Source organism: Enhydra lutris, unplaced genomic scaffold (assembly GCF_002288905.1).
Source record: "Enhydra lutris kenyoni isolate GAN:26980312 unplaced genomic scaffold, ASM228890v2 scaffoldscaffold12, whole genome shotgun sequence".
Classification (NCBI taxonomy): Eukaryota; Metazoa; Chordata; class Mammalia; order Carnivora; family Mustelidae; genus Enhydra; species Enhydra lutris.
The window spans coordinates 80,913,941-80,939,065 of NW_019154096.1; the positions used below are offsets into that span (position 1 = coordinate 80,913,941).

General features: G+C 59.7%; 3 protein-coding genes across 10 annotated transcripts; 1 reads left to right on the plus strand and 2 right to left on the minus strand.

Moving 5' to 3' along the window:
* The first annotated feature begins 772 nt into the window (after positions 1-772).
* LOC111144780 (mitochondrial ribosome associated GTPase 1) lies at positions 773-17,238 on the plus strand. 8 transcript variants are annotated; one of them, XM_022499235.1, is made up of 12 exons: positions 780-969; positions 2,175-2,239; positions 4,868-4,978; positions 7,126-7,206; positions 7,736-7,792; positions 8,134-8,224; positions 9,584-9,645; positions 10,109-10,205; positions 10,467-10,548; positions 14,441-14,553; positions 15,602-15,772; positions 15,926-17,238. In XM_022499235.1, exons 1-12 carry the CDS (start codon positions 858-860, stop codon positions 15,961-15,963), a joined length of 1,080 nt encoding a protein of 359 aa, XP_022354943.1. In that variant the 5' UTR covers positions 780-857; the 3' UTR covers positions 15,964-17,238. The 8 variants fall into 8 exon arrangements, with proteins under 8 accessions (XP_022354940.1, XP_022354941.1, XP_022354942.1 ...); XM_022499234.1 differs by having other exon boundaries at positions 777-969; positions 15,602-17,238; XM_022499236.1 differs by lacking the exons at positions 15,602-15,772; positions 15,926-17,238 and adding an exon at positions 14,943-15,598 and having other exon boundaries at positions 784-969.
* A 169-nt stretch (positions 17,239-17,407) lies between these two features.
* LOC111144781 (shadow of prion protein) lies at positions 17,408-18,592 on the minus strand. The gene has a single exon (XM_022499241.1). The coding sequence runs from the start codon at positions 18,506-18,508 to the stop codon at positions 18,056-18,058; it is 453 nt and encodes a 150-aa protein (XP_022354949.1). The 5' UTR covers positions 18,509-18,592; the 3' UTR covers positions 17,408-18,055.
* A 4,079-nt stretch (positions 18,593-22,671) lies between these two features.
* On the minus strand, positions 22,672-23,589 carry LOC111144692 (olfactory receptor 226-like). Its single transcript, XM_022499112.1, has one exon. It carries the CDS (start codon positions 23,587-23,589, stop codon positions 22,672-22,674), a length of 918 nt encoding a protein of 305 aa, XP_022354820.1.
* Between the last annotated feature and the right edge of the window lie 1,536 nt (positions 23,590-25,125).

Genomic DNA, 25,125 nt, shown 5'->3' on the forward strand with positions numbered 1-25,125 from the left:
GACGGTCACAGTAGTGACATTTTTGTGCTGAGAATTCAAGCGTGTTTGGGATTTTAGCAGCTTGTTCCAGAAATTCCATTAGAGTAACACTCTTGTACTCACCGTGTGCTGAGTAGTTGCTGGGACTCAGAACTAAAGCTAAAACCTGACGCTACACAGAGTACAGGACCGCAGGAATCCTGGCTCCGTGTGTTGACAGTGGAGCAGGACTGCCGTCAGCGTTTCCAAAGGCTTTGTTTAAAATGAGGCGTATTTGAAAAAGAAAAGGGGGATATTACATATATAGACTACATTTAAAGTATTTGAACATTTTAACCAATTTGTAAAAAGGGGACTGCTGAGTTGAGCTAGAAATTTTAAAATGTAGTTAATATTAATATAACTATGAATTCCTTAAAAAAAAAAATTCCATGGGGGCGCCTGGGTGGCTCAGTGGGTTAAGCCTCTGCCTTCGGCTCTGGTCGTGATCTCAGGGTCCTGGGATCGAGCCCCACATCGGGCTCTTTGCTCAGCGGGGAGCCTGCTTCTTCCCCTCTCTGCCTGCCTCTCTGCCTCCTTGTGATCTCTGTCAATAAATAAAATCTTAAAAAAAAAAAATTCCATGAACTGAGGACCCCTGGTAAATCCCTGGCCTGCACAAAGTCCCAGGTTGGCTGGTAGGCCCCCCCCCCCCCCCCCCCCCCCAGCGGCTCGGCGCCCGGCTCCGCTCGCCCCCGGAAGGCTTCCTAGTGCGCAGGCGCGAGTTGCCCAGCGGTCCCCTGAAGCACCGGAACTGCAGGGCCGGGTCCTGGGGCGGGCGGGGAGGTCCGTCGCCGGAGCGGTCCCCCTGCGCCGCGCTGTGCTGGGGACACGGCGCCATGCGGGTGGCCTTGCACGCGCTCTGCGGCGCCGCTGGGGCCGCCTGGCGAGAGAGCTTCCCGCTGGGCGGTCGGGACGTGGCGCGCTGGTTCCCGGGACACATGGCAAAGGGTGAGGCGGGGCGGCGCGGGGGTCCGTCTGCCCGCGAGTGCGCCCCCGGCGTCCCCGCCCGCCCGCGTCCCCAGCACCGTTGGCTCGGCAGGCTGACCGCGCGTGGGGCGGGCGGCGGCGGGGGACGGCAGGGGTGCCCTGGGGTGGCCGTGGGTCCCAGCAGGTCCCTTCGCCGCCGTATTTCCCGAAGTCTCCGTCGCCCCATCGCCACACGGGGACGCGTTCCGGCTTGGACTCGGTCCTCTCCGAGCCGCGTGTTCACCGCAGCACGTTTACCGCGCAGGGGCCTCGCTGTCCCACCAGACCGCCCTAGGAGGCCCTTCCTGGCCGAACGGCCCGTCGGGGAGCCCTGGGCCTCTGGCCGCGGTGGCCGCTCCTGCGCCGCTCCCTTGGCGCGCTCGGGCGCCCGCGGTGCACGGGGCGGGGGGCCGCGCAGTCCGTGTCCCGAGGTCGGCTCCGGCTCCCGCGGTGCGCGCGGTGGGGCTGTGCGGTGCTCCGGGGCGCCCTCGAGGCCCCGGCGTGCCCTCGAGGCCCCGGCGTGGCGGCGTGAGGGGCGCTGAGCGGTGCCGTCGCTGCTTCTTTCCTTGTGTGGCTCCTGGGCGGGGCGGTGGGGGCCTCGGGAGTGGCCGAGGGGATCCCTGGGCAGCAGCACCTCCGTGCAGCGTGGAGGGCCCCTCGCGTCGCGGAGGCCGGGGTGCTGCTTCTGTAGCTGAGACCCACACCCTCAGAGGTTAACTACCCCAGGGGGTGGGGCCCAGACGTGCTGCTGCCCCTCGGGCAGGGCCTCGTCCCTTTCTGGAGGCCCCGGAGGCCCCCCCGCTGTTGAACCGGAAGGAGACACTCAGAGGGCACTTGTCCGTCACGCGACTCAGGACACGTCCCTCAGACGGATTCTTTTCTAGGTGGCTTGTGGTGGCTTGTGGTGGCGTGTCATTCGTGATCGCTGGGTTTAAAGCTATCCTATTTATTATTATTTTTTAAGATTTTGTTTATTTATTTGAGAGAGTGAGAGAGAGCATGAGAGGGAGGAGGTCAGAAGGAGAAGCAGACTCCCCATGGAGCTGGGAGCCCGATGCGGGACTCGATCCTGGGGACTCCGGGATCATGACCTGAGCTGAAGGCAGTCGCTCAACCAACTGAGCCACCCAGGTGCCCCTTAAACCTGTCCTGTTTAAACCCATTAGGCACCTTCTTCTGTTTTCCAGGGCTGAAGAAGATGCAGAGCAGCCTGAAGCTGGTGGACTGTATCATCGAGGTCCATGACGCCCGGATATCCTTCCGTGGTTGTGATCCTGTGATGTGTAAAAAGAAATATGTGTATGTTGGGTCTTTGTCCCTGTTTCTGGCACAGAGCTCTTAAAGCCCTGGGTATTTCCCAAGTGATGAGAGGGATAAAGGTGTCTGTCGATGGGGTGACTTTTGAAAGCCACTAAGTCACCTAGGTTTGAGGGTTGGTTGCCAGTGAAACAGTCCTGCTGTTGGAAGAGTGGAGCTTTTGGTTCCACCCCCTGGACCCCCTGACCTTTGGGAGGGTGTGGGGCTGGAGGTTGGATTGATTGCCGATGGCCAATGATTTAATTAATCAGCCCTGCATAATGAAGCCTCAGTTAAGACCTAAAAAGACAAGCTTTGGAGATCTTCTGGGTTCGCAAACATGGATATAGAGGGAGAGGGGCATGTTTATTATTAAAAAAAAAAAAAGATTTTATTTAGAAGGGGGGTGTGGCACACATGCAAGTACGGGCTGGGAGGGGGAGAGGGAGAGGGGATTTCAAGCTGACTCTGCATTGAGTGCTGAGCCTGATACGGGGCTTGATCTCACGACTGGAGCTGAAATGGACAGTTGGATGCTTAACTGACTGAGCCACCCGGGTGGCCCGAGTGGCACAGGTAGAGCATGGAGGCTCTGTGCTCCATCCTGCGTAACACGGCCTTGTACGCATGTGGCCGAATCTGGCTATTCCTGAGTCGTCATTTTATAATGAGCCAGTAATCTCGTAAGTAAAGTTTTCTCTGAGTTCCGTGAGCCACTCTGGCAAACTCACTGGATCCAAGGAGGGGTTGTGGGTCAGAAGCACAGGTGATGGCCTGGACTGTGATAGGCACCTTGGGGCATGTGTGGGACTGAGCCCTTAGCCTGTGGGATCTGACTCTTTCTCCATGTAGATAGTGTTCGAGTTGAGTTGAATTATAGGACATGCAGCTGGTGTCACGGAGTTGCTTATGTCGTGAGCCCCCTTGCTCCCAACTCTCCCAGAACTGGGTGCGGCACCCTAGTGGGAAGAAGAGGCCCTTCGTCCTGGGTCGCGTGGCGCTCAGGCAGCAGGAGGCATTCCTGGTGTTACCTGGTCTGCGTCTGCCTCCTTCCGGTCTCTGCTCTGGTCTGCTGTACCAGGCTGGTGCCCTCGCCTCTCAGTTACTGGCACTTGAAGCAGTGGTTCTCAGCTCTCATTACACGCTAGGGTCTCTCCAGCAGGCTTTAAAAAATCCTGGTCTGGGCCCCTTTCCAGACCAGTTATCCAGCATCTCTGGCGTGGGGTCCAGGCCTGTGTCTTTTGACACTCTGCATTGGTGCGTAGGGCAGCATCTTTGCTCTGACCTCTGCCTGGCACACCCAGACCTTCCAGTCCAGTCCAGCAGTGGGTTCTCTAGGTGACATATGCAAGCTTCACGTAAGCGTGCCGGCCAGTGGGATTTTCCTCCGGGCCTGAGGCGTGCATTGGCAAGACCCGGTGATCTTGTTCAGTAACGAATGCACTTTTCAGATCTTGTTTTTATTGTATTTGAGTATGTTTGGGTTCTCTTTACGTGATGAAGGTGTTGCTGTGAGAGTTGTTACCAGCTCAGGGATGTCAGACGAGGGACCGTTTTCACTATTTCAGACTCTGGAACTTTTGTAATAAGATGTCAGGTTTATTTACTGTAGGCTAAATATGTCAGTTTACAGGATATCCCATGCTGGGCAGAAGTGTTTGCTGGCAGTCCTGTGTTTGATTAGCAGAAACAACAAAGCTATAGTTGTTACTGTGCAGTGAGTGGACATCTGTCCTTTTGGTTTCTAGACCTCTGTCTTTTCCCCCAGGACATGGCAAGGAGACCTAGACTGCGTTAGGGACCCTGGGATGGAGTCTGGGCTTTTGGTATTGCTTAACCCTTGAGCGAAGAGTGAGATTTGTGGAAAGTCCTTTTGTGTGGGTGAGGCACAGCCCTTAACAGGTGTCCAGACCCAGGGTGTGCTGGAGGCCTTGGGGATCTCACACCTGGACTCAGTAGGAGACGGAGCAGCAGTAGCGGCTGAGTGTTCAGAGGATAACTAGGGGCCGTCCTTCTGCCCGTGTTTGGGTCCTATGAGGTGGGACCTGTCCTGATTCCCTAAGGGTCCCTGGCTGAGGGCGGAAGGGCCCGACAGTGCTGGCGAGGAGACAGAACCTTCAGGGGTGGTTTCCCCGGGGGACCCTCATCTCCTTGGCAGTCACCAGAGGGTGGCAGCGGTGGGAGGTCCGCTGGTTAGGGCAGTACTGGCTGCACCGTAGGGTGGTCACATCATTCATTTTGGACTTCTGCACCTTGACAGCTGAACAAAGGGCCAGTTCTGAAGCCTCTCACGGAGCTTCGCCTTCTGTCTGCCCCGTCGTTCCCATTTGGGAAGGCACGCGGGAGCCGCTGTCCTGCATGTCTGTGGTGGGAACGTGGCGGCGACGAGGTGTCCTTCTCCCCAGCCGGCGGGGAGTTGAGGAGGGTGGGGCTGGGCTGGCGGGGCTGAGACTGGGCTTCCTGCTCTGCTCAGTCCCTTCTACAGATTTCCTTCTGAAGGTGGCGTCAGTCTGGGTAGCAAGGTGCATGAGATAAATTAATGGGCTGGGAAAGCACTGACGGGATTTTTCCTTAATTTTACCACATTCCACTTTCCGGCCGCAATCCTCTGTTTCAGGAAACTCTTGGGCTTAAGCCGCACGTGCTGGTCCTCAACAAAATGGACTTGGCGGATCTGAAGGAGCAGCAGGTGAAGGTGCCCGTCCAGGCGCGGTCCGTGTCAGGGCTCCCGCGTCTGGGATTGCAGGCGTGCGGGGCTGGTTCGCGGGACGGGCTTGCTTCGGCAAACAGCACTTTGTTTGCAAAGCTGTTCCACGCGGTTTCTCAGAATGACAAGCCTCCCTCTGTGTCTACGGTCCAAAAGGCCAAGGTGCGCCTCTCCCATGGGATGTGGCCAGGCTGTGGGGCTGGAGTCCCATGCCCCACCGTGTGGCCTCTGGCCCATCTGGCAGGGAGCACTTGACATGTGGCTCCTGTTGCTGCCGCACGTTCACAGTTTACATCATTTTGATGAGCTGCATTTCAGTGGCTGTGTGAGGCCAGTGGCCACAGGCTCAGGCCACAGGTACTGACCTGGAGGTCTCCCGTGACGGCCGCGCTTGCCCCAGGCGCCCACAATGGCCGGCCAGCCCCGCATAGCCACTGAACTGGAAACTAGAAGGGTGGGGAGGCCCAAAGGGACTTCTTCAAAGCAGGCAGGATCGGGGACACGAGGCACCAGGTGACCGAGGGCAGGGCTTTCCCATGTGTTGCAGAAGTTCGAGAAGCATGGAGGTCTGGACATGTTGTTTTCAAGCACTCTGCTCTTCCTGCCCAAAGGGCCGGCACCAAAGCCTTGTGGGTCGCGGCCCAGCTGCTGTCAGGGTGTCAGTTTGCTCTTTGTTCCAGAATGTTGTTAGGGTTCTTTTCTTGTTTTTAGAACCATTATTTCCTGTTTCTTTCCTTTTGTTTACTTGTTGAGAGAGACAGAGATCACAAGTGGGATTGGGGGTGGAGAAGCAGAGGGAGAAGCAGGTTTCCCATTGAGGAGGGAGCTGATGAGGGACTCGATCCCAGGACCCTGAGATCATGACCTGAGCCAAAACCAAGAGTCAGACGCTCAACAGACCGAGACCCCCGGGCGCCCCTGGGTTCGGGTTTCCTTGTTGATCGTGGCATGTTTGAGTTACGTAAGCCCCAGCCACAAGCCTCTGTCTCAGGGTTTCCAGGGAGACATCCAGCACGGAAGCACCAGAGTTCTGTTCGTTGAGAATCCAAGCAGCAGCGACCCCTCACCCAGATGCAGGCACCTGGGGTCATTTCAAGCCTTCCCGCTGTGCAGATCAGGCAGCTCAGGCCCTCCAGGAGCTGGGTGTCTATGGGTCCCCGTGCATGTGCACATGTAGTCATTTAATCACAAGCTTTGCATTTATTGGTTGAGATTTGAGTCTTAATCAGTGATTGCTTCTGCCCTTAAATGCTAATTTCTGTAGAGTGCTGGGCACTGATGTGACCTACCGTAGGACCACAGCAGGGTCTCCCTGGGCTGGGAGCTGTTCTCAGGTGCTGCTGTGGCAGAGGTCCTGGAGAGGAGGGGTGGAGCCCCGAGTGGACGCCCCTCGTGTCTGCCTCGAGTGCTGGGTCAGCACACCGTTGTGAATTTATGTACTTCAAAGCGTGGCTTCAAATGTGTCTGCTGTGGCCTGTGTCTTAACCTGCATCGCCCAGCAAATAACTAAAATACAAACCTGAACTAGTGAGTGACCTTCTGTTCATTTAGGCATCAACCATGTGTTTAGCCGAACGTCATCGTACTGGTTTAAAAAACAGGGTTCCTACACTGCTTTTGCTTAATGCTGAGACCGGTAACTTCGTATTAACCTTAGGTTGCCTTTGGGCTTTTAGAACATCAGCTATGTTCTGTGATTGGATTTGGGTCATGCCTCAGTTTACAGGGGGGCTGGGCAGAACACTCAGGTGTAACGGGCTGTTTGCTGCTGGAAGTGGCCCCTTGCACACGAAGGTCCTGAGTCCCGAGAGGCAGGTGATGTCTGTGCTGAACCCTCGTCCCCGCTGGAGCCTGGAGTACAAGGGCCCCTGACTGGGACACCTCCCTCCCGCCCTCCCAGGGCCTCCTAACCCTCACCCTCACCCTCACCCTCCCAGGGGCTCCCGCGCCTGCACCGCCTGCCCCCCCCCCGCCAGCCTGACTCGTCTCCAGACCCTGCTGCGTGGCTCCAGGCCAGGGAACGGCCTGGCCTGTGGCGGGGGTGGGGGTGGGGTCAGTCTCAGATCCTTGGATTTTAGCATAGTATACCACCCGTGTTTGCATTTACTGTATAAGATGGAAATACTCTCTTTCAGAAAATTATACAACATTTAGAAGGAGAAGGCCTAAAAAATGTTGTTTTCACCAGCTGTGTAAAGGACGAGAATATCAAGCAGGTAGGCAGGCACCCTCTTTCGCTCTCCAGTGCTTTCGCTTAAATACATTTAAGAAATCCCACGGGTTATCTCATGTTATTATGAGAAGCAGAGTTTCGAGACAGTCCAGGGTTTGCTGGGCGCCCGGGGGCACGCTCCTCTCTGGGCGAGAGCAAGTGGGCTCTGGGCAGCCTGTGACGGTCTGAGGGGTGCAGCGCGGCTGTCGCGTGCGCGCGGGGCCGTGGCTCCCACAGGCTTCTGGCGGGTCTGGGGCCTCGCGTCCGCAGCCGTGTTCGGAGGATCACGTCGCTGGCTGACCGGTAGCTTGGCTAGAGTGGCCGCAGTCAGAGCTGTTGCCCGCTGGGGTCTGACCCACTCACTGATGGTGGAGGGACAGGATGGGGCACAGGTCACCGCCTCCCGCCGTCCCTGGGCCCCAGCACACTCTAAATCCTGATGTGGACAGCCCTGCTTCCCCGATGCTGGACCTGGGCGGACGCCACCCCGGAAGTCCAGAAAAAGCCAGTGTCTGGGTGTTTGTGCTTTGCAGGTCATGCCGCTGGTCAGAGGACTGGTTGAGGGCAGCTACCGCTATCATCGAGGAGAGGTTGGTTGTGGCGCCCGGGGCCGGCCGTGGGCTGGAGCCTCCTGCTGAGGGGTCAAGGCTCAGTGGCTAGCAGTGGCTGAGCAGTCCTTGTGCTGGGCCATGACCCCTCGGGTTCTCTCTCCGCTGCTGCAGGCGCCTAGGGGGGACGGGGGCGGCTGCCCTGCGTGTTCTTTTTCTCGCAGCAGGAAGGGTGGGTGGCCCTGCTGAGGCGGGCAGGGCCTCCACCCTGGTCTTCCTCCCCCTGAACACAAACCTGGGCTTGTGGGGCCCCCAGCATGGGCCACAGGAGGCCGTGGGTGGTCTGGGTGGACCCCTGACTCCCTGCTCTTGTGCCTTGGCAGAACCTGGAGTACTGTGCCATGGTGATTGGGATCCCCAACGTGGGCAAGTCCTCACTCATCAACGCACTCAGGAGACAGCACCTCGGGAAAGGTCCTGCCTTTGCTGCTGCTGCCCTTCATCTCCCTGGCGAGCAGTTGTCTCAGTCCCGACAACAGACAACAGTGCCATAGCCAGAGCCTCACGGCCCCTTGGGGTTGTCTCTGCCCTGAAAGGACCCAGTGAAGTGTCCGATGTGAGGTTAAGTGGTGACACAGAGTCATCCTGTTACCCGTTTTATACTGAATGTACTTTCTTTCCCGAACGTGAGATGTTGGTGTTTGACGCGGGGATGACCTCTCTACTCTCCTGTGGTCTTGTCCTCACCGAGCTCTCAGGCCACCACTGCACACGTGGGACCTGATGTCAGGCAGGAGACATTTGGTGAGGGCCCCTCTCCAGCTGGAAATCTGCCTCCTCCCGGCTCGGGAATGGCCTCCGGGAGCTCCCGGGCGCCTCTGGACTGTGCTCGCCTGGTGTTAGGGTTGTGCAGATGCACCCGTTACGCTCGCCCGCTCGCTGTGCTTCTGTCGTGCTTAGGGTTTTCAGGGTTAGCGCCAGAGCCGTGCTAGCCTTGTTCTCCAGAGGCGTGAGGAGTGCGCTGCCCATGCGCGGGCCCCAGCCGGGTGGAGCTGAGCCGCTAGTCTGCAGCTGGTGTTTTCGGTGCTCATTGCAGACTCACCAAACCGTCTGTTCTTTTAAGTTCATTTTTTTAAATTACAGCTTTTAAAAACGCTGTGGCATGAAGTATATTCAGTGCTGTCCATCCATCCCACTATTCTAGACTTTTCCATTGTCTCCAGCGGGAAGTCTTTAAACAAACCCTAACCAGCCCTGGGCACCAGTAATGTGCTTTCTGTTTGGACCTTCTGACCACGCTAGTGGTCAGCGTAATGTCCTCGGGTCCGTCCTGCGGCTGCCGCAGGATTTCCTTCTTTCCAAGGCTGAGTAATACTCTGTTGGGTTTCTGGACCACAATTTGCTTTTCCACGCACGCCTGGCAGACACGTGGATCTCTTTACTCCAGAGCTGACTGGGCCCCTTGGACAGGAACTCAGCTCACAGGCCTGTCGCGGGTAGCGCTGTGGGGACGGACTTGCAGCGGGCAGGGTTGGTGCCAGGCATGGGGTCAGGTCCTGGAGGCAGCAGCTGGCGTGCTGACATGAGAGCTCTGCTGGGACCTTCACGGTCAGGTGCTTGTCTGCTGGTCCCTGGGCAGGTCTTGGAGCACCTTTCTAGGTGTTTGGAAGAAGTTTTGGTGGAAGAGTCACTGCTGTGAGCTGGTTTGGAGTTGACTCGAGCCCAAGCCCCTGTGGGCCTTCGTAGGGTTCCGTGTGTATCATTTCTTACCCTGTAGCCTGTGTGCCAGGCTTTGTGTGTGACTACCTTTGACGGCCCGTTTCCATCCTGCAGGAAAAGCTACCAGGGTCGGCGGTGAGCCCGGGATCACCAGAGCTGTGATGTCCAGAATTCAGGTAGGGGGCTCGGCTGCCGGGTCTCGAGTGCCACGCACACATGCCTGGTGCTTCCCAAGGGCTGTGAGGCAGCCTGTCTTCTCCACTCTGCTCCCCCTGAGTGCTAGCCCTGCGCCACACACTGAGGCCCTTACATCAAACCCGGGGGACGGTGCGCTTCCACCCCTGTTTTATGGAGCACCTGCCCAAGGTCACACGGTGGCCTGTTCTCCCAGGCTTAGCTCAGCCTGTCCACACACACCCTTTACGCCCTGGGAGGAGAACCTATTGCCCGAATTTATTCTCCAAACTCAGTGGGAACTGATGGTCTGGGGAAGCCGAGAGCTTCCTGAAAAGGACAAACCCTTTGGGATGGGGCCCCAGAACCTCCTCAGAGCCTCAGAACCGAGCAGCCTGGCTCTGGGGGCCACCCAGCAGAGCACCTGGAAGGGGCGGCTGGCCCGACCGCCCTCTGTGTCTACAGGTGTGTGACTGGCCACTGATGTTCCTGCTGGACACTCCTGGGGTGCTGTCCCCTCGGATTGAAAGTGTGGAGATGGGCCTGAAGCTGGCCCTGTGCGGTGAGTCAGGGCCCCCTTAGCGCCCCCTCCTGCCGCTGGGCCTGACAGGTTGTGCCTGCTCTAAGTGGGCCGGCTGACGCGGGCCAGCCCCTGCTCTCACCCCGCAGACCGCAGACCGCAGACCGCAGACCGAGGCCTGGAGAGCTTACCGCCGAGGCAGGGCTGCCAGGAGCCGCAGCGTCTCAGGCTGAGCAGGGAGGGGTCGCTTGAGTGCCAAGGCCAGGAGGATATGCAGGGCTCAGCCTGGCCTCCTGCTTCCAGGAACCGTGCTGGACCACCTGGTGGGGGAGGAGACCCTGGCCGACTACCTTCTCTACACCCTCAACAGGCACCAGCTCTTTGGGTGAGTAGAGGGTCGGGGGCTGGGCGGGCCGTCCTCTCTCATCCTGGACAGACATCATTAAGGAAAACAGCAGCATTCACGTGTTCTTAGATAAACTGCACGTTCTGTGCAGTGTGACACACTTGACTCTTACACAGTCAAGAAAACCCCCAATTTTCGCGCTCTTTGGGGACGGCTCCTCCCTACCCTCCTGCTCCCATTTTATAGACGGTCTCCTGACCCCACATGCCACAGCTGGCGGCCGTCTGCCTTCTGTCCTATCCTCGAACGTCCTAGGAATGGAGTCCCACGGTGTGGTTCCCTGCGCTCGACAAGACAGCTCCCAGACTGCTCCGTGTCGCGCCGCGTGTCGCTCCTTCCTGGCGGCTGCCGCACCGTGTTCTGTGGTACAGACCGATGCACCCCTTTGTTCTCGCCGGGGAGTGTGTGGGGAGCTGGGAGTTCCCTGGACGTCCTGTGTCACGTTGAGGACTCAGTGCCCCGGACGCTCGTCAGTTTTACTGATTTCTACCAAGAGCTTTCGGTCACAGTGACTTTCTGTCTTTTAGTTCATTGGTCACTGTTCGATCTTTCCTGTTTCCTTTTCTGCTTTGCTGGCTTTCCTTCTGTTTGCCACCAGGTGCCGAGAGAAGGTACTGAAGTCTCTGCCTGTGGCTGGTCTGTCTGTCCTTGCGGTTCTGTGTGTCTGCTGCACGCACTCCGGAGCTGTGCTGGGAGGTGCAGGGGACAGTCTGTGGGTCCTCGTGTCCCCCTGATTTGATGCCCTCGTCGCTCAGAAGGGCCGTCTTGGCCCAGGTGGTTCTCTCTGCTCGGACACCTGCCTCGTCTGGTAGGGACACGGTGACCAGCTCTTCGAGTTAACGCGGTGACCCTTTGCTTCTCCTTTCACTTTGTGCTTTAATTGTGTCTCTATGTTAAAAAATGTGTTTCTCGCAGGCTGCGTACGTGAGGTCTTGCTTCTTACCCAGTCTGACCATTTCTGTTTTTTAAGTGTTTGCGCTATTTACAGGAAATGTGATTATTGTTGTCAGGTTAAACTTGTCATCTTATGGGGGCGCCTGGGTGGCTCAGTTGTTAAGCATCTGCCTTCGGCTCAGGTCATGATCCCGGAGTCCTGGGATCGAGCTCTGCATGGGGCTCCCTGCTCGGCGGGAGGCCTGCTTCCCCCTCTTCTTCTGCTGCTGCTCCCCCTGCTTTGCTCTCTCTTTCACACTCTCTCAAATAAATAAAACCTTTTTTTTTTTTTTTAAAGATTTTATTTATTTATGACAGAGACAGCGAGAGAGGGAACACAAACAGGGGCAGAGGGAGAGAGAGAAGCAGGCTCCCACCAAGCAGGGAGCCTGATGCGGGGCTCGATCCCAGAATCCTGGGATCATGACCCGAGACGAAGGCAGACTCCCGATGACTGAGCCACCCAAGTGCCCCTCAAATAAATAAAATCTTAAAAAAACCCAAATTTGTTGTCTCGCCGTCTGCTCCGTCCGTCGTTCCCTTTCCTCTTGCTCAGCATCCGCCTGCCTCTCCCCCTCCCTCCGTCCCTCTCCTGGATGAATTGGACGTTACGATGTTCCTCTGTCCCCTCTGTCAGCCTGTCGTCTGTAACTCCTAGCGGGGTTGCCTGGGTGTTTGAGGAGCAGCTCTGAGTGACAGCAGAGCGTGTCTCGAGTGCAGGCTCCGTACGCTGGTGCGTCTCCGTGCCTCGCTGCATCCGTGGGCTCTTGCTGTTCTGTGTCTTACTGGGAGCGTCTTGTAAGCCTGAGCTTCAGCGTTTGGCTTTTACGGAGACTTCAAGTGTAAGAAACAGACCTTAGCTGTTGACCGATGCTTGGTGTTTCGTGGGTGCCGCGTGCTCCCTGGCGTGGGTCCGGGCTCCGTGCGCTGTCCTCTGGCGGGGGGTTTCCCGTCACGCCTCTTGAACGGTCAGATTTGGGTTGTTCAGAGACGTCTTTCTTTCACATTCATTTTGGAAAGATACTTGCACTGAGTGTGAAAGCTCGATGGACAGCTGTTTCCAGGACTGGAAAGAGGTTGGCCCACCCTGTTCTCCCCGTTTCTGATGAGTAGGGGGTCATGTCTGTCTCTCTTCCTCCAGCTGGTTTTATGACCGCGGCTTCTCGTTTCTTGAGCTGGAGTTTGTTGTGCTCTCGGATCTGTGGCTTTGTAGCTTTTCTCGGATTTTCGACCACAGTTTCTTCCTGTGTTTTCAGCGACTGCCTTCTCCTGTCCTCAGGACTTGAGGCCCGCGTGTTGGCCACGCACCTGCACCCCTGCATGTCTGACCCGCTGCTCGTGCCCCCCAGTGTGAGTCTCACAGCGCGTGTCACGTGGTCTGTGTTTCTTGAGTTCGTAACACGTGGACCGTGGCCACACAAACCGCTCTGCCGTCTCTGCTAACCCTGACGTCTGGGGCGGTTTTGGCGAATGGCTTTCCTCCTCATGATGAGTCTGTTCCCCACTGTCCGTGCGTCGTGGTGGATGCCTGGCTGCTGGGCGTTTGGACTTCTCTCTGTTTGGGTGACGGGCGTCTTCCAGTTCCTGCACAAATCCTTGAGCTTCGCTTGGGACGATTGTCTGGAAGCAGTTCCTTCCAGGCCTGTGGGTCTGGAGCCATTGCCCCGCATGGGACGACGCCCTCCCCTGCCCTGTGTCCCATCCACCTGCTCCCGGCTCTGTGTGAGCGTGGGCCAGTGTCCCTCTGCCCTGCTGGCGGTCTCGCCCAGCCTCTGGCTTCGGAGGATCCCCTTTCTCACGTGTGCTGAGCCCTCATCTGCTAAACATGGAGGCTAGCAGAGTTGCGGCATTCTCTCTGCGGGCAGCTCTGCTCTCTCTGGTTCAGCTGCTGGTGTCTCCGCTCCAGCAGCCCTCTGGGCCCTGTGGGGTCCCGAGGTGCCGAGCAGGACAGTGCCGGGTCCCTGTTTACGTTCTTCATAGCTTGATGCCTGGTGCCTTGAAAACTGTTTTGTGTGTCTTTGGTTGTTTGAGGGGAGGTAAATTCAGTTCCTGTTATTCTCTTTTGCATAGAGGTAGAATTTCAAATTAATTTTTTTGCCTCATTTGTGTGGGAGTCTGTTTGGGCATCTGCAGTCCTGCAGCGTTTCTAGAGAATTTCCAGAGTCCCTGCGGGCGGCCACTCCCGCTGGGTTAGTGAGAGAGCTCTCCGGGGACAGCTCTCAAGATCATCAGGACCGAAGCCTTGTGGGACTGCCGCCCTCGGAAGCTGGACTTGGGACCTGCGTTCTCAGGGTTCAGACCCCTCTGAGATGGGCACTCTGATGCCCACGTGGGGGCTGGGTCCATGTCTTACTTTGCTCGTGCCTGAGCCCCGCTCCCCACTGCGGACCGTGGGGCAGATCCACTGTGTCCTCTGCCTGTGGGGCGGTCCAGGCTAGAGTTTCCCGGGCCCTGGGGTTCGGCAGGTGCTTGGCTGTGGGTGAGGTTTTTCTCCTTCAGCCCTTCAGGGTAGGCCGTGCCGGCCCCGTGCTGGCCTCCCTCATCGGGCCCAGAGCCGGAGTTGTGTGGGACAGGGAGCTCACGGGGGCCACTGGGCGGTTCTCAGCAGTGGTGGGCGCTGTCTGCTGGTCCGCGGGCTGTCGAAAACGCCAGGCACACCTCTTCCTTCTCCACTGGAGAGAGTGCTGGTGATCCTGGGGCTCCTGACCTCGTGTGGCTGCCTCTGGTGGCTGGCCGTGCTGACCCAGGGCTCCAGGCCACCGGTCTGCTCAGGAGTGGGGTGGATGTTGCAGCCATGGGCTCCTGCGGGGAAGCTGGCCTTAGGGCACCTGGCCATGGCTGGCCAAGAGCGGGGACCATGGGAGGGGTCCTTGCTAGAGCTGGGCATGGCCCAGCACAGGTCAGCTCTAGCTGTCCCTGACTGTGGGTGTGTGTGTAGGTACGTGCAGCACTACGGCCTGGACGGGGCCTGTGATGACGTCGCCAGTGTGCTGAAGCGGGTGGCTGTGAGGCTGGGGAAGACGCAGAAGGTGAAGGTGCTCACAGGCACAGGTGAGATGTGGAGGCCTCGTCCCCGGGCCGGGCGTGGAGAACCAGCCTGTGGAGCGGCTGTGGCTGTCGGGGAGGGCATGGTGGGCACACGTGGCTGTTTTGGAAACTGAAGTGCTGCAGAGGACGGGACTCAGGGTCCAGCCTGGAGAGGAGGAGGGCACAGTGGCCCTGCCTTGCGCTGGGTACACCCTGTGTCCTACCCCTTGGGAGCCTCCTGAGGTCTGGGTGCCACGGCCCAGACTCCAGTTTCTTTCTGAATATGCCCTAGGACCCAGGCTTCACTGGTTCCCACCGCCAGTCCCTGAGGATGGGAGGGAGGGGAGCGTCTGAATCCCGGGCCTGCCCTGCACAGAGGGGCCTTCCTCCCCAGACCGTCTCGTTTCCCCCAGGGGACGTGAACGTCATCCAGCCCAACTACCCCGCGGCAGCCCGAGACTTCCTCCGGACCTTCCGCAGCGGGCTGCTCGGCCCAGTGATGCTGGACAGGGATGTCCTGCAGAGCCTCCCCTTGGCAGACCCCTGAGTGGGTCCAGCTGGCAGGGGCCTCACCCCAGCCTGGCCCTTGACACCAGAGATTGGGATATCCCAGGCCCTCACACCCAAGAAGTTGACGCTGGGACTCCCTTTCCCAGAATCTCCATGCTGGTCCCCGTACGGTACTCAGGTCTCGTCTCTAGGAAGGAGCCTGTACCTGCTGCCACCCCACAGCCTGGCCAGCTGCTGGTCACAGGGCACGGTGCCCGGGGTCTGGACATTGGGACTGCTGACATGTTGGAGCTGTCCCTGTGCGGCTCACACCTGCTGAGTTTCTCTTAGGGAGAAGCTGACGTTTTCCACGGAGCTGGCAGCGCAGTCTGTAGTTGAAGCGCTGTAGAAGGCCTGTCTCTGCTGGAGGCTCCTTTGCTGTGCACAGTAGCATGTGGGCCCACGTGTTAAGGCCCGTGTCTCAGCCGGAAGAGTCAGGATGTGAGCCGTGTTGTCGGGCTCTCGTGCTAGGTCCTCCTAACGCCCTGGGTCCTGCAATAAAGACGGATCTGTTTGCCAACAGAGTGTTTATTTCACGACACGACTAAAATGTGCACACAAAATGGACAGAGGTTCCAGGAGCCGTGGCAGAACCCACGGACTGTCTGTCCCCAGCTGCGCACGGGCTGCGATGGTCGCTGGTGTGGTCAGTGGAGAGCTTTCCTGCTGCCTCCGAGCACCTTCAAGCTAACAGGTTGGTGGGACTCTTCCCCAGGGACCTTGACCTACCAGCCTGCATTCCAGCAAAGGGCAGAGGAAGGAGGGGGTGGGGTGGACCTGGTGTCCTGTGGGGGCGTGGCCTTCCTGGAAGCACCAGAGTCTCCGTGGCGCACCTCCCCTCCTGCAGGTGCCCACTCCCGGAGTGCACACACTGGCCTCTCCTGAGGGGACCGGCCCCGGGCACCGTCTGCTTCCCGCTGGAACCCTGACCAGTAGAGCGGGAAGTACGCCAGCGTGCGGCGGTGCCGAATGCCGGACACATTCCCGGAATCAGGCTGGTGTGTGATGGAAGCTCTTGACTCGGGTGTCCCGTTTCCGCCACTTCCACCACGTGGTGCCGGGCAGGCTGGGCCCCCGCTCCTGGCCCCTCAGACAGAGCCGAGTCCCTGTGCAAGGCTGTCCTGCCCGCGGGTGCAGCGGCAGGCTGGTCGCACGGCTCCTGAGGCCCCAGGCAGGGCTCCGCCATGCTGGTCTTTGGTTGCATCAGGTGTGATCTGGAATGGATGGAGTGGCATCTGGGCCTGCTGTGCCCCGAGAAGGCTGGCGCTGTGGGTACAGGCAGAGCTGTGTCCTGCAGCTCTGTGTCCTGGCCTTTGGAGAGCGATGCTTGGTCCAGAGTTCTGCTGGTAGCTCGGAGACCCTCACCCTAACCAGACCTGTGTGTCAGCTGTGGGAAAGCAGAGCGGGCAGGCCCTCCCGCCCCCTCCCCCATGGGAGGTGCTGGCATCGGTCAGCTGAGTCCGAAGGCCCCATGGTCCAGGGGCGGGTGTGAGGGCATATTCTGGGAGGCAGCCCAGCAGCAGGTGAGGCTTTCAGTGAGCACCGAAGGACGGGGCGATGCAGAGGATCTGGGCCTGGGAGGTTGTCCTGCTGTGGGATATGGGGTGGAGGAAGTGGTAAAGAGCCAAGGCCCCCAGGGCTTGTGGCCCGTGACCCAGGCCTGAGGCTTGAGGGAAACGGGCCTCTGGGCGCCTGAGAAGCAAAGGACTGGCTTTCTGCTGAGGGTACTTGGGTGCCAGAGGCAAACTCTTGCCAGGACTACCTGGCACTTCCTTAGAGGCCTCTCTGGGGGTCTGTCCTGTCCCCAGCACAGCCTCAGATGCTCAGACAGGTGTTGGTGGGGGTTCGGCTTCCGGGGGCCTTGCTTTGCTGAGCCCGAGCACCCTCTTGTCTGGCTGTGCCTGCTGGGTGCTGGGCCTGGCCGCCGTCCGCCTCCAGGGACCTGCCTCGTGGCCGTGCTGGTTGCTGGTTCCGATTTGAGATCGGGCCGGCCGCATTCACACCCCCCCCTTCCCTGGGGGGCCGTCTGCTGCTGATCTGCCCGAAACACGGCTGGCTGTCCCGGGAGGGCTCTTCAGTGGGAGCGGCCATGCGGTCCCTGAGGACCAGCGAGCACTGATTCCAGAATGTGAACCTAAACCTTAAAGGAAAGGAAAAGCTCTTGCAAGCTAAACAATGTGGTTTTTTCCCCCCAAAATAGGTCCCAAGAAGAGTTGAGTGACTTGTTTCAAGTGGGAGCAAAGTGGCCCCAAGGGGTCCATGGTCTTGAGAGTGTCCAGGGAGGGGGCAAGCCTCTGGGCCCAAGGGTGGGCTGGCAAGGCTCTGGGGCGGCTGCTATGGCAGGGGTGCCCTGGGAATTACCCAGAGACCCATGATGGGCACGTGTGGGCCCCGAAATCCCCAGACTGCCTGTTGTGGACAGGTGGTAGGCACACGAGAACCTGTGAGAGAAACTTCTTCTTCCCCAGAGCCACTAGGCCTTTGGTCCCTACTGGCTGCTGCTGTGGGGGAGGGCCACGGTGTCCTCAGGGCCACCCCTTGGCTCGGTGGTCAGCACGTCCACACCCCGCCAGGGTCCAGGATGCGGTCAGGGGAGCCGGGATGGCTTGAACATCCTGGTTTGGCACATCTCTCTGGGCAGCCGGGGAGAGATGCTGGACTGCTGGTCACGATGGCAGCACAGGCACCGTCTTTCTGGCTGGGGAGGACCCTGACTTGGCTGTAGGTGGGGCATCCTGGAGCTATGGGCCCTGGGCCTCTGGTAGGGTGAGAAATGGGGAGGCTGGGGAGGGACTTGAGCAGGGCTGTGAGTAGGAGGCTGCCTCTGGGTGAGAGGTGGAGCTGGGCTCCCTGGTTCAGAGGCAGTGGGCAGCGGTGGGAAGGGGGTGCTCAGTGGCTGGAGGTCTCTGGGGCAGGCTGGAGAGACCTGCCTGAGGGCACTGGCTGAGGGCCAGATCTTGCCCTAGCCCGGCAGGGCCTAGGGCCGCAGCAGCCCCAGGGCGCCAAGAGCGCCGCCCAGCAGCAGGCAGAGGTGGGGGCTGCTGGTGGGCCCCGCGCCCGAAGTCCATGCCCGGTAGCTGTAGACGCCTTGGCCCGTCCGGTTGCCACCTGGTCCCGCGTCCTCGTCCTCCAGGTCGTGTTCCCCCGGGCCCGGGGCCCTTCTCCAGCTGGAGCCCGCTGCCAGGCCCGCGGCCGCCCCGGCCGCCCCGGCCGCCCCGGCCGCCGCCCCCGCTGCCGCCACGCGCAGGGAGGAGCCTCCGTAGCGAGGCACCGGCCTCACGCGCACCCTCGGGGCCCCGCGCGCGCTTCCGCGCAACCCTCCCCTGGCGCTGCCGCGAGCCCCTCCACGGCCACCCTTGGCCGCACCGCTGTCGCAGAGGAAGGTGGCGGCTAGCAGCAGAGCCCAGCACGTCGCTGCCGTCCAGTTCATCTTTGTGGAGCAAACCTGCGGTAGAACGGGGAAAGGACCTCAGCTTCTGCGAGCATCAGGGGACCAGGGGCCTTGGGGCCAGGGGCTTAGGGACCAGGGGACTCAGGGCCTGGGGACAAGGGCTCAGGGCCTGGACACGGGCTGGGGGACCAGCGGGCTCAGGGCTTGGGGACAGGAGACTCGGCATTTGGCAGTACAGGGAGCCCTCAGCATCTGGCGGACGACTGGCTCAGGGCTGGGGTGGGCGGGGAGAGGCAGCGTTCAGGCCTAGACAGAGGGTGGGAGTCTTGTTCAGGAACCAGGAAAGGGTGACCTGGAGGGTGAGAGGGTTGAGCACCTCGGGGTTATTCTATGCCTGGGGCTGGAGTGGGTGCAAAGAACGGAGGGTGGTGAACTCCCTGCGGTCGGGAGCTGAGGCCTGGGGGAGGGGGCCCCATATCCTGGGCTGCCGTGGGACAACCTCCACGGCTTGGGACAAGAGGCCACACGGGGGTGGGGGATGTACTTGAAGGACACAGTCTCAGGGACCGAGGGTCCCCAAGGACCCAGATCACCGTCTGGAGAAAGGACGAAGCGTGTGCCTGTGTCAGGCTCTTCCGGCCCTTGGGGGCGGCGTGCACGGCGCGCAGACCCAGAGCGGGGGGGTCCTGGCCTCACCGCGGGCGCAGGCCGGCGCAGGGACTCGCGGCCGTGACACAGTGCAGACCCCGCCCCCGCAGGCCGGGACCCAGGGCACAGTTCCCTCCCGCCCCACCCCCGCACCACGCTCCACCCCCCCCACCCCCGACCGCTCGGCCGAGCAGCTGGGGCGGGGGACTGGGACGCGACGCAGGGCCGAATCCGGGCGCGGGGGATCCGGGTAGCGGCTCGACCCTCCTCCGGGGGCCTCCGATCGTCACGCGGCGCCTCCATCCCCAGCCCCGCGGGTGCCCGCCCCAGCCTTCTGGTGCGCCCGGATCCCGTTGCCCGGCCTTACCCGCCGCGGGCTTCTGTCGGAACCGCGGGCCGGAGCGGGTGCTCCAGGGGCCGCGGCAGGGCGGGAGGGAGCGGGTTGCGGCGGAGACCCTGCACCCGAGAGCGGAGCCTGGGTTGTGCGCGAGGCCTCCGCCCTAGGATTGGGGGCGGGCAGACGCGGAGGCTCATCCCCCGGGAGACGGGAAGGGAGGAGAAAGAGGCAGGCTGAGAGGAGCGCGCAGCCCCTCTCCCTTCCCAGCACCTCATCCTCGCCGCACCCCGTCCTAACTCCTACCCCCACCCCGCCGGCCCCCCACCCCATCTCCTGATTCCACTCGCGTCCACGCCACTCTGTCCCCACCACCCAGTGGGCACACAACCCCATCCCGTTTCTCCTGCACCCAGCACCCCACCCCACCCCCTCCATCCTCACTCCACCCCTCCTCCCCGCTTCTCTCGCACACTCCACCCCTCTCCCACCCTCCTCACCCTCTCTGGTTCCCCATCTTCATCCCTGCCCCAGGCGAAGTGTCCCAGATAAGGGCCACAAAATGCTAGGGCAGCCCCAGAGCCCTAGATCCTGGTGTCCAGTGCTCTTCACTGGAAGGCGCCTGGAGGAGAGGATGGTTATCCAGGGCCCTCGGGTATCCAGAAAGGAGATAATGGGTGACCTTCTAACCATCCTGCAGTGCCACTGCTCAGATCCCTCAGGGAGCCCTCCCGGTGGCCACTGCACAGCAAGGTCCCCCAGCCAGCCAGCCTTCCCAGTCCCTGCTGGATATGACCCTGGGACTCCTTGATGTGGCGCCATCTTGCTCTCCATCTTTGTGGATACCCCACCCAGCCACTCCGCCTGGGGACACCCAGCTCTCCCGATGGCTCTAGGGGTGGACTGCAGGACCTCTTCAACCGTGACCTGACGGGACCAGTTTGTTGGTGTGACGTGACCTCTCTTAGCTTCCATCAGACCCTCTCGATTCCCAGAGGCTCCGAACTGCTGCTTCACGCACAGTCCTGGCCCCCCAATTCCTGTATTGAAGGCCTGACCCCTAGGACCTCAGAATGTGACTGCATTTGGACACGGGGTCTTTACAGAGGTAATTAAGGTAGAGTGAGATTAGGAGGCAGGCCCTGATCTAATCTGACTGCTGTCCTTACAAGAAGAGGACATCAGGAGACAGACAAGCACAGGGACAGCCACGTGAGGACACAGAGGGCAGCCATCTGTGAGCCAAGGTGACAGGCCTCAGAAGGAACCAGCCCTGTGCACACGCTGTCCCAGACTTCCAGCCTCCAGAACCGTGAGAAAATGAGTTTCTAGTGTTAAGCCATCCCAACTATGGCACTCTGTTATGGCGGCCTGAGGAAAGTCATAGAGAACCCGAGGGTTTCTAAAGTCCATATGGAAAAGTAAAAGAAGTACTCATATAAGTCATTTTGAAAAACAAGATCAAAGAAGAAGGACACCCTGTCAGATATTAAGACGCTATAAAAGGTCACGGCAATAAGACTACTAGTCTGGGCAAGAAACAGCCGCGCAGGCAAACCGGGATCACTAACAGACTCACGGAGGAACGCACACGTGCCTGCAGGAATAGAACAACACGGATTAGGGGACAGAGTGGGAAACGGAAAGAACCAAATGGAAATTCTAGAACTGAAAAGATACACTTAAAAGTGCAGCTTAGATTTGGTCAGGGAGAGTTAGTGACCTGGAAGATGAGGAGACACCCAGAAGAAAGCCCGGGGAGAAAGCAAGACAACAGGCTGCTGGCATATAGGGGAGGCTGCCGCAGGCCCGCCCCACGTGGACCCATGGGGACCCCATGTGGACGAGGGGAACCAAAGGAGAGCAGCGGAGGGCTGGGGCAGAGGCAGTGTTGAGGGGCACATGCCGGACATTTTCAAAACTGATGAGGCAAGGCACAATTCTGGAAACATCACACACTCCAGATGCGATAAAGACAGAGAAAAGCACACCCTGGGGACCAGGCACCACACTTCTTGTCAGAAGACCTTGAAAGCTTCCAGAAGTGGGGGAAACCCAATTACCTAAAAGGAGTAAAAACAAGCTGATTTCTCCACAGATGTAGGGAGCAGCTGACAACCCAGAAGTGTGGTTTACAGAGCTGATGGCAGCACTGGTCAGAAGCCAAGAGGCGCAGCAAGTGTCACACAAGCAGCCATGAATGGAAGGGAGGCTGACACAGCTCTGCTGCCATCAGTCCGAGTGGACTTGAAGCTTGACGAAGGAAGGCACAAGTGTCACTGGAGACAAAGAGTAACACTTCTTAATGACAAAAGGTTAAATTTAGGAAGACGACAACACAGTTCTAAATTTCATGTACTTAATGACATAACCTCAAAATAATAAAGCAGCACAGTAAGAGAATATTTACAGCACCAAATCATTCCCATGAATTCAAAACTCTCAATGCCAAGCAAGCCGGCATGCCTGCAGATAGACGCATACTGTCCCAGGGTGCACACCAAACACGTCGCGCCCAGGGCCATGGCAGGGGAGGGCTTGGAGTGTGGGAAGCAATGGGTTCGAGTCAGAACCACTCTCCCTGACCAGGGACAGCAGCCCAGTAAGAAGGAAGGTGCTGGATCAACCCAATTTCTGCCACTAAGTGCCAGAGAACAAAGAAAAGGCAGAAAAGCCAAGTATGGGCATGCCACCTACTCACTAGACCCATCAAGTTTAAAGTCAAATGACATTCCTGTTTCTGAGGAAAGGTGGCAAGTGTGTGGCCTATGGCACCGTCTGGCCTTGCCTAGACACTTCATTCATTGTCCGGCCAGCCGAGGTTGGTTGCTTAGGCAATGGAGGCCATCCACGTGGGCTCAGGAACAGGGCAGGTAGGACCCAGGAGGGCCGGGAAGTGGGGCTGGCCACCATGGAAACTGGCCCTGTCCCAGGTGGTGAAGGGAGTGACAATGGAGCTGGGGTCTGTGCTCCTCCAGGGCTCAGGGCCCTGCTGGGGAGCTGTTCCCCCTCAGGTGCTGATGGGAGAGGTGGCAGGAAGCTTCGGCTTTACCCCGCTTGTCCAGATGCTCTCATGGGCACCCTGGGTTCCTGGCAGCTCTGGCTCAGAGTGAGAGAGCTGTGGGCTGCCTGGTGGCAGGCCGGAGGCTGTGAGCAGATGAGAGGAGAGGCATTAGGGAGCTCTGCCTCCCGCAGATGGTGCTCAGGAGGGACCAGGGGCTCAGAGGAGTTTAGTCAGAGCCTCCCTGACATCTCGATTCCGCAAGCAGTAGATGATGGGGTTGAGCAGTGGTGTCACAACTGAGTAGATCACGGACACCAGCTTGTTGATGTCGAAGGAGCTGGCAGCGTGAGGCCGGGCGTACATGAAAATGGTGGTGGTGTAGAAGGTGGCCACCACCACCAGGTGGGAGGCACAGGTGGAGAAGGCTTTCTGGCGCCCGGCCCAGCCCGGGATCCTCAGCACTGTGACCAGGATGTGTGCATAGGAGACCATGGTCACCAGCAGGGAGGTTGCAAGCACAGCCAGGGCTGCCACGAAGTCCAGAATTTCGATGGTAGTGGTGTCAGAGCAGGAGAGCTGCAGCAGGGGTGAGATGTCGCAGAAGAAGTGGTTGAGGACATTGGGGCCGCAGAACCTGAGGCGGGAGATGAGAGCCATGGACACGAAAGAGGCCAGGAAGCCGCCCAGCCACGCGCTGAGGGCCAGGCACAGACAGAGCTGCCAGTTCATGGTGGCTGGGTAGTGCAGCGGGCGACAGATGGCCAGGTACCGGTCACAGGCCATGGTGGCCAGGAGGAAGCCCTCAGAGGAGCCGAGCGAGAGGAAGAGACACAGCTGGGTGAGGCATCCTGAGAAGGAGATGGTCCTCACCTGTGCTAGGAGGCCAGCCAGCGGCTTGGGGATGGTGACCGAGGTGCAGAGGGTCTCCAGCACGGACAGGTTGGCCAGGAAGAAGTACATGGGTGTGTGCAGTTGCTGGCTGGCTCGGATGGTCAGCATGATGACCAGGTTCTCCAGGATGGTCACCAGGTAGATCGTGAGGAATAACCCGGAAAGCAGCCCCCGAAGGTGGCACAGCTCTGGGAAGCCCAGCAAGATGAATTCTGTTACCAGGGTCTCAGTGGAGTGGTTCATCGCCCTCCCTGGTGGGGAGGTCTCTTCTGAGCACCCTGGAACAGCAGAGAGAGGCAGGTGTGCTATGTCCGCTCTCCAAGGTGCTGCCCTACTGACCTGTCACCCCCACCCCCAGTCCAACATGCAGTTTCCCAGATCTAGCACCCGGCAGAGGGGCCTTGGGTACAGGTACTCTTACTCCCGATTTCCTATAGAAGCCCGCAGGCATAGGCTCTTCCTGCCCCCCACCCAGTACAGGGCCAGGTGTGTGTGCATGCACGTGCGCACTTATGCACAAATGCCCATCCTTCCAGGTGCACTCACACCCCCTGGGTGTGCACTTCTTACACACTCCCAGGTGTGCACCCCCCTCCACATCTCCTCTGCAGGTGCATACATACTTCCACACACACACCCCTAGGTGTGCACAACACACACAGCAAGAGACGAGACCCATTCTGCCCACTGTGTCTTCTCGGGCTGTGTCCCTGGGCACTATCCTGGCCTCATCCAGGTCTCCTTCCAGAAGAACTCTCCTTCCTGTTGTTCCTGCCTGGGGAAGGACACCACTTCCGTCTGACCGCCAGTGAGCTCTCTAGGGCTGAGCCAAGCTGCCAGGGGGTTTGCAGAAGGAAGGGAGGCTCATCCCCAGCTCTGATGTCCTCAAGTAGACCATGCCTGAGCCAGCCTGAGGTCTTTACCCTGTGTTTTCTGAGCAGCAAAATGGCTGTTTGGGGATGGACAGAGCAGTCCACTCAGAGCCGCTAAGGGGCTGTGCTGTTTGGGACTTTGGTAGGACACCCCTGAAGTTAGGTGTCTGAATGATGGCCATATCTCAGGGAGAGGGTGGTTGTCCCCACCAGCGGCCTAGGGGCTCCTCCAGGCTTTCCCGCCCCTCTGGGGGGAGGGGGAGCCGGAAGCTCCTGCTCATCCCGGGAGGGGACCGCGCTGGTGGAGCTGCCCGCCCCCCCCCCCCCCCCCCCCCCCCCCGCGCCCCGCGGACGGAGGGTGGGCTGCGCAGGCCGCTCTGAGCTGGTGGGGGCACAGGCGCGGGTGCGGAGAGATGAGGACCGCCCCCCAAAATTCTTGGCGAAGTGTCTCCAGGACAGAGGGTGGGGCGTCGGTCGGTGGGACGCTCTTGGACCCGCGGGCTGAGGCCGGGGGCTGGGGTCCAGGAGCTCCTGCCCCGCGCTCTGTGCCGCCCAGGCTGACGGAGGGTGTTGGAGACCCTCCCGGAACCGGCCGCCTCGCCTTCCCTAGGCCCCTGCCTCAAGAACAACCTCGCCCCCGCACAAGATGCGCGGCCTCCGCCGGGTCTCCGCAGGTCTCCGAGGGTCTGTGGGAAGGTTCGCCGCATCTCCCTCGCCCCGCTGCCTCTGGACCCAGGAGGCTTTTACCAGGCTCGTTCGCGGCCTTGCCTCCCTCCCAGGTGTGCGGCTCCAGGTCGGGAGGACTCTAACTGCAAATTCCCACCTGCGCGGGACTCTCGGGACTCTCTGAGCAATTTGTGAAGGGCGCGGCGGGGTCCCCGGAGGGATGGGTCCGACCTGCCCCCTT

Coding starts and splice junctions, on each gene's coding strand:
- LOC111144780 (XM_022499232.1), top strand. CDS start 858: ATGCGGGTGGCCTTGCACGCGCTCTGCGGCGCCGCTGGGGCCGCCTGG. Junction 7,207..7,735: donor AGGACGAGAATATCAAGCAG/GTAGGCAGGCAC, acceptor TGTGCTTTGCAG/GTCATGCCGCTGGTCAGAGG. Junction 10,206..10,466: donor CCTGAAGCTGGCCCTGTGCG/GTGAGTCAGGGC, acceptor TCCTGCTTCCAG/GAACCGTGCTGGACCACCTG.
- LOC111144781 (XM_022499241.1), bottom strand. CDS start 18,508: ATGAACTGGACGGCAGCGACGTGCTGGGCTCTGCTGCTAGCCGCCACC.
- LOC111144692 (XM_022499112.1), bottom strand. CDS start 23,589: ATGAACCACTCCACTGAGACCCTGGTAACAGAATTCATCTTGCTGGGC.